The 10,451-nt window shown below is 50.2% G+C and overlaps 1 protein-coding gene and 1 long non-coding RNA gene across 4 annotated transcripts; one reads left to right on the top strand and one right to left on the bottom strand.

The window, feature by feature from the left end:
• Window positions 1–383: 383 nt before the first annotated feature.
• On the top strand, window positions 384–1,263 carry LOC109782130 (uncharacterized). Its single transcript, XM_020340718.4, has one exon. It carries the CDS (start codon window positions 389–391, stop codon window positions 1,106–1,108), a length of 720 nt encoding a protein of 239 aa, XP_020196307.1. The 5' UTR covers window positions 384–388; the 3' UTR covers window positions 1,109–1,263.
• Window positions 1,264–3,624: 2,361 nt separating this feature from the next.
• On the bottom strand, window positions 3,625–9,220 carry LOC109782129 (uncharacterized). Of its 3 annotated transcripts, XR_002237445.3 has the most exons (7): window positions 8,938–9,220; window positions 8,634–8,822; window positions 8,268–8,363; window positions 7,977–8,192; window positions 7,752–7,892; window positions 3,994–4,101; window positions 3,625–3,917 (listed from the first exon to the last, which is right to left on the bottom strand). It is a non-coding gene; the product is annotated as an uncharacterized lncRNA (long non-coding RNA). The 3 variants fall into 3 exon arrangements; XR_005773036.2 differs by having other exon boundaries at window positions 7,752–8,192; XR_005773037.3 differs by lacking the exons at window positions 7,752–7,892; window positions 7,977–8,192; window positions 8,268–8,363; window positions 8,634–8,822 and having other exon boundaries at window positions 8,938–9,216.
• Between the last annotated feature and the right edge of the window lie 1,231 nt (window positions 9,221–10,451).

The following is a 10,451-nucleotide window of genomic DNA, read 5'->3' as shown; positions in this document are numbered from 1 at the left end:
AAACAAATGATCTTGTGGTGCGCATCGTCCAACAGGCCGACCCCAGTTCAGGCGGCGGAGGACGATACGGCACTGCGGCTCGTCTTGATCTGGCCAGAACTCGCCGCCTACGGGGAGGAGCAACTCAACAAAGGTTGTGGTGCACGTCGTCCAACACGTCAATGGTGGCTTGCGGGTAGGCTACTGGGTCGTTTGCTGATGTCAGAAACATGTGGGGTTTTTTATAAAATAGCAAAACGGACTCAGGTACTTATTTTTTTATTAGTAGGTATAGAATAGATAGATAAATATAGATTGACATACTGCACTAGGCAAACAATAACAAATTCGTAGTATGCGCACGCTCCCTACCGGCCGCCGGGAAGATCTGCAACCGGTACGCGGCAACATGCCATCTCTTCTCTTCCGACTTGTGCGAGCCTTGTTGAATTTGGTCAAGCAAACATTGTACCCGGCCGCGAAGCCTGGACGTGGTGTCCCCGTCCTTGGCGGTAGCGACGCCGGCTTCAAGAGGCCGGCGGTGCTCACCTGCCCCCGGTACATCATCTCCGTGATCTGTGAATTCGCCATGTTGATCTGCACCACCGGGACGCTGTGCTACTACTTGACCTACGACTTGCCACCTGAGTTCTCCGTCCACTTGACGCCGATCCCGAGCAACAACAGCGTGGGGGCTCCGGCCACGACGACGTCCATCCCCCGGGCCTTCGACATCGTCCTGCACGCCGGCAACCGCCGCGCTAGGGAGAGGTGCCACCACCACGGGGAGGGAGTGGTGACGTACGGCGGCTACACCGTGGCGTCGGGCCACGCGCCCGACTTCTGTGTGCCGTGGAAGGGGGCGCGCGAGGTGCCGTTCGAGCTGGCGTGGGGCTGGGACGACGGCGTTTACCTGCCCGAGCACCTGCGCGGCCGCATCGCGGTGGCGGAGAGAGTCTGCGCCGTGGAGTTCGCGGTCCAGGTGAGACTCCTCCAGGGAGGCAACGCCCGCTCCGGCACGGGCACGCCGACGTGGATGTGGTGCAAGGCGAGGATCGGTGGGGCGCCTGGCGCCGTCCCGCCCTGCACCGTGTTCGCTCCACAGAACTGGTTTTCGCCCCTGGCTTAGCCGCCTCGGTGTCGCCATTGGTGAGTAACCTGATTGTATTAGAAAACATTGGATAAATTAGTAAGTATTCTGGCTTGTTTTGTACTCCAAGTAGATCATGTACTCCTATATATATGCCTACGAGGCTCAAGCAATACAACAAATATTTCACCTAACCTCTTTCTCCCTTCTAACATGGTATCAGCCTAATCACGATCCAAACCCTAGCCGCCGCCGCTTCCGCACCCGCGTGCTGCCCCGGGACGATCGGCCTCCATGACCGCTGCTGGGGCCGCGCCACCCGTATCTAGGGTTCGTCTGTCGGCCGTGTTGGCCGGCTGCCCTAGAGAGTCTTTTTCCCGAGCCCTTGTTCCGGGTTTTTTCGCTCTCTCGCCGGTCGTTTTGATCGGCGTTTTTCTTTTTGGTTTTCCGATCTAATCTTGATCGGTTTGCGTTGCCCGCCGCCGCCGTCGACCTCCGTGCGCCTCTACTCCGACCCCGGCGCGACCAGCCGGCCTCTCCTTCGACCCGGCGGCCACGCGCGCCGCGGCGGCCTGTCCGGTCCAGCCGCCGTCCGCGCGTCGGTCCGCCCGTCGCCCCGCGTCGGCCGTCACCGCCCTGCTCCGACCGAAACACCTGCATCACCCCGACCCGGCGGCCTCGCGCCATGCGGCGGCCAATCATAGCCGCCCTGCCGCCCGCCGTCGCCAGCCTCATCGCGGACTCCGCCGCCACCCCGCCTCCACCGAGCGGCGTCCCCAACCTCGCGCGCGATCGGCTTGATCACCCGCTCGCCGCCGCGATCCGCCTCATCTACGCCGCGTGACCGACCTGGCCCGTTGGTTACGCGCGCCTCCGCAGGTCCCGTGAAGATCGTCCCCGAGTTCAGCGCGCCCCTCCACCGATCGACCAACGGGCTGCCGCTGCGTCGCCCCGTCGGGCCACAGCGCCGTCGCCCCGTGGTTCTCCTCGCGGCTGCATCGACTCGTGCGTCGCCGCTGCGTCGCCCCTATGGGCCGTAGTGCCACGGTCCGTGGTCCCAGCCGCCGCCCCGAGGTCTTCCCGCCGTCGCCCCGACCTGCCCGCCGCCACTGCGTCGCACCTTCGGGCCGTAGCGTCGCGGCCCGCGGTCCACTCTGCCGTCACCGCGCGTCGACCTCCCGTGGTATGCGCCGCGCCGTCTCCCTTGGCGCGGGAACGCCACCGTCCGCGCCGGTCTTCGTCACGCTGTCAGGGTTCTTCGCCTACTTCGAGCACCGCCGCCGCGCTCCTAACCTAGCCGCCGCTGCCGCCGTAAGGCCGCCGCCGTCGTAAGGTCCCAGCCGCCGCCCGTCCACCTCCTTCATCTTCGTCCTGCACCAGCCCGTCACCAGCGGCGCCGTCATCTACCCCGACCACTTCGTCTACTCCGACAATCGCGGGCGACATCGGCCCCGCGCCGATTGGCGCCGCAACCGTCGTCGAGTTCTTCTCTGCTGGCCCCTCCGACTTCTCCGACATGGCGTACAGCTCGTGCAGGTCTCTCATCTACGCATGCCCGGTGCCAGCAACACTGATGCGTGCCTTCGTCCACGACGTGTCCCCGGGCCTGGCAAGCCTGGTGCGGCGCTTCGTCAACTTCGTCTTCGTCCGTCTACGCATGCCCGGTGCTGGCAACACCGGTGCGTGCCTTCGTCTACGATGTGTCCCCGGGCTTGGCAAACCCGCCGCGACGCGTCGTCAACAACAACTTTTTCCCGGCGCACCACTACTTCGACACCACTGCGCCCATGCTAACTCGGCGCCTCCTTGCGCCCGCGGCTCCACGACGACTTCCTTGACACTGGCTACCCCGACTCGACATCGACCACGGCATTCTTTGCACGGCTACCTCGACCACGGCTACACCACCCTACGCTCTCGGCTACATCGACATCGGCACAAAGGGCTACCACCTTGCTTGAGCAACCTCGGTTTTCACTCCAGCCACGACTTCCGCGATGCGTCGACCGTTACGACTGGGGGGGTGTCCGTCGGCTTGCCTTCGGATTCTTCTCCAGTCTCACCGTTTGCGTCGCTACCGTTGTGACTGCGGGGGGATGTTGAGTAATGTGATTGTAAACATAGGATAAACTAGGAAGTATTCTGGCTTGTCTTGTACTCCAAGTAGATCATGTACTCCTATATATATATATGCCTACGAGGCTCAAGCAATACAACAAATATTTCACGAAACCTCTCTCTCCCTTTTAACAGCCATGTATGAATTTTTGCTTTTCCTGGCGCACAAATGTCCCTCAACGCCAGCCAACCCTTGTGTTGCATGACCGATGAGGGGACCTGGCTGTCCAGTTTTCGCTCTTTTGATGGCCATTCCTAGCCAGGTGATACGCAAGACTTCTATTTTGATAGCAATGATTTCCAATGTAATTTCTCTAGGAAACTAGCCGTGTGATTTCATCTAAAAGAAGAAGAAGTTGTGTGATTTTGGTAAACTGTTGGCGTGGAACTACCTTTTCTCTTTGTGATTGAGCCGAGTTGTGGTGCATAAGAGAATGTTTCAGACGCATCACTCTGCAAGTTCCATTCGGTCTTGGTAAAAAATAATATTCGCATCGAATCGAATGAGCGTTGATGTAAAATACTTGGGTATGCATGAATAAAAACATAAATCCAGATGATAAGCGTCTCTAGCTTGATTCTGCATCCACCGGAGTTCTTTTTACTGCCAACTGGATCCTCATTCATTCCTATGGTGACCCTCCAGCGTGGCCAATATCTGTGCGATTTTTGGAGCGCACCACATGAAAGTCTCCAGCCCTCGGAGACAGCTGACAATATATGAAGTAATCTGCATTGAAAGAATACTGAATAAGGACAGTTGCTTCGACAATAGTTTGATTGTTAATAGACATGCTAACACTTACTTTGTAATGCTTCGCAATACACAGGTCTGGGTGGACTAGCCAAAGGAAGCCACTAATAGTTCCAATAATTGATGCGCAAAACAGTATGATGTTGAACTGAGAGTAGTCCTGCAAAAACGAAACAAAAACTGAGCACACGTAGAAGTAGAGCATCAGCTAAACAAACAAAAATATATTTTGAAACCTCAAACAATTCCACTTTTTTTATATGTTTACATATACTGTCAAACAATTCACAACTTTACAAGAGTACCGGGCAGTGACTTGAGGTAGAAGCTGTAGCCAACATCGCTGGTAGCAAGCTTTGGCAACGTCATCGTACCGCCTTCGTGCTTGTGTGCCCCCGGTGAGTGTGTGTGGAGATCAAGAAAGTTTGCACCTTTGTGACAGTTTGACCAATAGGGTTTTTATTTAATTCCTATAAACTCAATAACAGCCCAAGTCTGGGCCTGTTTAACAACCTAGGTGTTGCAAGACCGAGACTTAAAACCAAGTCCACTAATTAGAGCCCCAAATCGGTCTAATTATGTAGTAACTTCTTTCCATGTAAGTACTTGAGACTCCAATTGGCGATTGGGCAGCTTACCAGGGACGAATGGCAACCGGTGGTGGATTAGATCATTGAGCAACTACTGGGCTGGCAAAGAGGGCTGATTGATAGAAGTGGGAGACTAGTTCTTGTTAATTCTATCTAGAGACCCGCTTCCGTACACCACCCCCCCCCCCCCCAAACGTATAAAGGGTAATATAGTCATTTCACAAGTCGTACTTACTTCTGTATGTATGGCGTGTAGTCGTATACGTACCGGAGACCATCAGATTGGGCCGGCCCATGAAGATAGCGTATAGCAGCGCTTCAAAAATGAAACAGCGGTTGCCAGAGCTCGAGCTCAGAACCTCTGGAGTACGGCACACGTGGTACAACCATCTTGCCTAGCAACCATTTTTGCGCAAATGGCAGCGCGAAGCCTTAAGGATAAGAACAACGCAGAATATTTTCTAAAAGTTCGAACATAAATATTTTTTTGAAAACAAAACGTGATTTTTTTTGTGAATCCCAATCACTTTACAAATTTTTGAACAAATATATAATAAACTGAAACATTTTTTTTAAACCATGAACAGCTTTGAAACGTGAATAATTTTTTAAAACGGAACATTTTTATAGTTCCAAATTTCTATGGAAACAAAAAGAACTGTTGGAACGTAAACGTTTTTTGCAACTCCAGAAAAGAAATGGAAAAACAACAAACATTTTTGTAACAGAAGCATAAGACCATCATTTTTTGAAATTTTTGAAAAGAATATGACAATTTTAAGTAACTATTTCGAAATATGTCATGCTTCTAAAAAAACTGAAATTTTCGAAAACTGTTGGATTTTAAAACATTATTTGATTTGTAAAATTTATTTAGAATTTTCCAACAAATGTTTGAATTTTTTGAAAAGGTATCTAAATACTGCATTAGTGTTAGTTCTTAAGTATGTGCACTCCTCGTTTTGCACAAACATTAGTCAGCTTAACTGGTATGCCACTCACGGTTGTTGCAAGAGATCTGTGGTTAGATTCCTAGCTGGGTTTTTTTTGTGATTTTTCACAGCATTAATGACTAATGACTGGTATGCCACTCACGCTCCTTGGTGTTATTTTCTAAGATTTCACGTCATTGCTTTACAGAGTCATTAGTTGGGTCAACTGGTGAGCCACTTAGGCTTGCTGCAAGAGGTCTGCGGTTTGAATCCTGGTATCTCCACTTGATTATGTTTTCTTTTCAATTTTTACATCCCGTGAAGGGCGCGCTTAGCCATCACCATTGGGCCCGGCCCAGTCCGGCGGGGGTTGGGTGTCGTATACATGCTGACAAAAAAATATATCATCATTAACTAAAAAAATATAAAAAGACCATCTTACCCTTTATTATGAAGAGGTATAAACAGATCTCCATCGTTGATGTGTTTAGGGGGGTTGTACCGAAGAAGAAATGTTCTATTGTTCGCGCGAGACCCACACACCATCTGATGGTTTTAGAGCTCCTAAGTGGGCTCTGGAGGCCGTGGATAAAAGCTCCAGAGCATTTTTTGGGCTGGATCAGAGGAAATTCATGGAGGAAAGTACCTGGTTGCTTGGAGTAATGTATACAAGCCAAAGTGCTTCGGTGGGCTGGGTGTTCTAGATCTTCAGAAGCAAGCATTGGCTCTTAGGTTCAGATGGGATTGGTTGCACCGTACTGAACCATCCAAACCTTGGCAAGGATCACCGATGATCTCTGACCCTTGCTTGGTGGAACTATTCAACAACTTGGTGCGCTGGAAGGTTGGGAATGGTGCTTCTGTGCGCTTTTGGCAAGATCGATGGATCAACCGGCGATGTGTGGTGGAACTAGCACCGCTGGATTTTGCTCAAGTTAGCAGTCGATGTGTCAGATCGAGAACAGTGTGAGATGGCATGTGCCTGAACCGTTGGGTGCTCGACATTGCTGGTGGATTGTCTACGGAAGGGCTTGTGCAGTATGTGCATCTTTGGGATGCTGTTGTGACAACTCAATTGTTGCATCAGGAGGAAGATCAGGCTGTATGGAAGTGGAATGGAGATGGGGTGTACACTGCAGCTTCCACATATCACATGTTATGGGAAGGCTCAGCTCGGTTCTCTTGTGCTAAGCCGCGGTGGAAAAGCTGGGCGACTCTGAACTGTAAGATCTTTATCTAGCTCGCGTTGCAGCACCGCATCTGGAAGTCTGATCGAAGGACTAGGAGAGATCTTCAGGACCAGGTGGATGTGTGCCACTTTCGTGACCAGGAGGAAGACAACACCAACCATAAACTCATGCAATGCAGCTTCTCCAGGGAGGTGTGGCATCGTACCCTGCTTAGGGCGCAGCTGGATGAAGTAGCCATCCCGACCTCGATGAACAACTTGGAATCTTGGTGGACTAGGCCCAGAGCCATTTAGCCGAAAGCTAAGCGCGGGGGTTTTGACTCTTTTCTCATGCTCACTTGTTGGTTTCTATGGAAACAATGGAACGCAAGGGTTTCTGCTAATGTGGGTCTACAACGGAACGTGGAGAACACTACTCAAATCATGGATGAGCTGCATCATTGGAAAAAAGCGAGTGCTTATGGAGTAGTCCACCATAGGCGTAGGAGTAGAGTTTGGGGCGGCAGCCTTGTAAAACCAAATCTTGTACATTGTTTGCTCTCCTATAAAAATACGGTATGCACTTTGCATACTCTCGAAAAAAAACTTTGCGACCTTCCAAGTATGGCAATGAACATGAATCAGGGGTCTTCGCAAAGAAATAATAAATGATGTTAATTGATGCAAAGTTTTAAAATCCAACTCCATATTACAAGATGTGTCCTCCAAATGTTGAGAATATATGACCAAATGCACAATGGAGAAAAAAAAGAACTCCCAAATTAGGCAACTACCAAAGCATGCATCTACTTCTAGTCCACTGTAGTAGATGCAAAAAAATGAACTTTTATGAAACTTCTAAGGTGCCAAACTGATGCTCTCAAGATTACACGGTTTCTGACTTTTATACGAAACAGTACCATGCAAAGTGCAGTATAGAAATTCGCATTACAGATTGGAAAGAAACAAGGGCACATATTTTGTACTCCCTCCGTTCCAAATTACTCGTCGCAGAAATGGATGTATCTAGAACTAAAATACATCTAGATACATCCATACCTGCGACAAGTAATTCGGAACGGAGGGAGTAATTATTACAGCTCACAGAACATGTACTTACAGTGGCACTTATCCTGAAGAAATGTGCAACGACAGTAACTCCTAGGCAACTCCAACCGAGGAGACTGGCTTGCGTGCTTACAACAGCAGTGAATAGGAGGAACCCAACGACCGTGTGAAATGTGGTATACCATCTCAAATCCTGAAATCATACAAAAGAATCAGCTAACCACGTTTACAAATAACTACACATAATTGTACACATATATGCTTAAAGAGCTAGTACCCCCCTCTCTTTGGCAGCTTCTTATACGCTTTGACAAAAAGAACAAAACTGATCGCGGCCCCAATAAAAGATGCCACTCGGATTGGGTCAAAACGGTTACACGATTTGGTGTACACGTTCCACATGATGTAGCCCCATAGGTTGAAGATCAGAAACCACCAGAATAAGGTATGGCTACCACCTTGACCATCAGGTCCTAGCTTCCCAACACGGATACTGATAAGAATGTAATTTCGTTATTAAGAAGCCATGAGAATTGGCAGAACAACATAGAAAGTTAACGACACTTACGCTGGAACAAGTGAAACGAAACTCGATAAGATAAAGGCTATCCAAGGAACAGTCTTGGCTAACTCTGTGCTCGGAGTGCAGAAACTCTCGATTTCACTGAAAATTTGTATGAAACAGCACATTATCATCCACAACCCATGTCATTTATCCTATATGTCAACAGATCCAACTAGTATTTTCAGGAAAAGAAAGCTTAAATTTGCAAATTCTGCAGAAATCCATTCAACAAGAGGAATAAGTCTACATATTGTATAGGCCCCTAAATGTTAGCCCGGCAAAAACTAAATTCCACATATTTAAGTTCACGCTAGGGATAGATCACATCACAGTAGTAGCACATCAGACAGCAGATTAAGCCTTACTTACCATGTGCATTTTCTATTTGGCGCTGGGAAATTGGTGTCCTTGGGGGTGTGTGCGGAGGCGACGTCTGCCGTTCCCGCAGCATCAGCGTACACAGTCGGAGGAGAAACACATGGAAACTGTACTCCAATGAAGAACAGCAGCAGCAGTACCGCTGGGCGGAGTTTCTCATCCTCTCCTTGGTTTTCTTGCCTGCATACCATGCAAGAACAGAAAGTGATGAAGTCTGGACCTCCCTTGCTTAATTCTACATCTCCCTTGCTTGATTTCTACAAGTATGTGGATGAGTTGTAATTGGGAAGCTAACCTCTGTTGGCACCAGCGCGGCCTGGCGGAGAAGAGGCAGCAGCGACTCGCTTCTTGGTTGGCTTCTCCTGCCTCTGGCCTCAGGCTAGAACGACGAACTGGCTAGCTTGCCGCTCCTATCATTCTCTTCTTGTTCTTATCGTCTCTCTTCTCCGCTCACAACGGCTGGAATGCCTGGGCACTGGCTGCTGCCTCATTGCTCTGCTCTTTCCCTTTGTAGCATTGAAGCCCCCTGCCAAGCCACCAAGACTGAATTATGTTTTCAGTCTTACTGGGCCATTCCTCAGAGATTCCTCAGAGACACTGGGCCATTCCTCAGAGATTCTAACTTACGCCCACCTTAGCAGGTGGGCGTAAGTTAGAATCTCTGAGGAATGGCCCAGTGTCAGCGATTGTGGCTAGTTTTCAATGAGGCGTCGAAGCAAATTGCCATGGCCGCAGAAAAGAGTATCGTCTTGGGCAGCATGGAGAGGCAGAGCGTCTGGTCAAGCTCCTGATGTAAAAAAGCTGCCCACAGCTGTCCTTTTCCCTCTTTCTCAAAAAAGAAACTGTCCTTTCCACATCCGTTTTTCCGCAGGCCTCCACGTCTACGCAGTCCAAATGCCTCAATGAATGTTGCATCACCGTGTGTGTCGCAAGGCACAGATCGCTAGAATGTTCATGTATGGTGTGGGCGAGTTTCACCGGAACAACGAACGATATTACTTCACACAAGCTCTTGAAGCAAGCAAGATGCTGCACAGGAGTGCAGAACGACCCATGGCTCTGGAATCTTCACACGCCGCGTACTAGCATAATTGGTTTGATGCCAACAATTAACATTGCCAATATTTGGTCAACATTTGACAAAATCAAAATTTGCCAAATGTTGGCAACTTTTTGTGAGGTTGAGAAAAAAAGTTGGTAGCCAATCAATCACTAGCCAACATTTGGCATTTGCCAAATATTGGCATGCCAACTTTTGGCATCAAACCAATCATGAACCAGCCTTATGTATGCAGGTCAGGTTGGGCCAACCGCAACCACTAGAGCAACTCTAGCCGTGTTGAGATACTTTTGGTCAGGGCATCTCCAACACGGACCAGCAAACCTCTCGCATTCATCTGGACCGCGCTGTCTGGACCGTGGAAGCCATCCAACACGGTCTTGTATCGGTCCGCGACGCAGTCTAGACGTACTTTCTTTCGTAAATCGGAGACAAGCGTGAGGGGCTTTGTGGAAGTCCGCACCGCTCCCAAGCCCGCTTCTGACTACCCTGATCCACCCAAAAAACCAACCCGCCTCTCCCGCACTTTCCTTCCGATGCACGTGCCGCTTAGCGCGCCGCATTCATGCTGGCACAAAGCACGGAGCAGTCGACATTGATGTCGCACGATGTGACCTGACTAAGGGCGGCGCTGACCGATGCGACTTCTCGTCAGTCGTCGCTTCAATGCGAACGCAGCTTCACGAGGAACCAACTCCGCCCACTGCGCAGCTATTTAAGCCATGCACCGGCGACGCACAGAGCCGCAC

This window comes from Aegilops tauschii, chromosome 3, assembly GCF_002575655.3.
Source record: "Aegilops tauschii subsp. strangulata cultivar AL8/78 chromosome 3, Aet v6.0, whole genome shotgun sequence".
Taxonomy (NCBI): domain Eukaryota; kingdom Viridiplantae; phylum Streptophyta; class Magnoliopsida; order Poales; family Poaceae; genus Aegilops; species Aegilops tauschii.
This window is presented reverse-complemented; position numbering and strand designations above follow the sequence as displayed.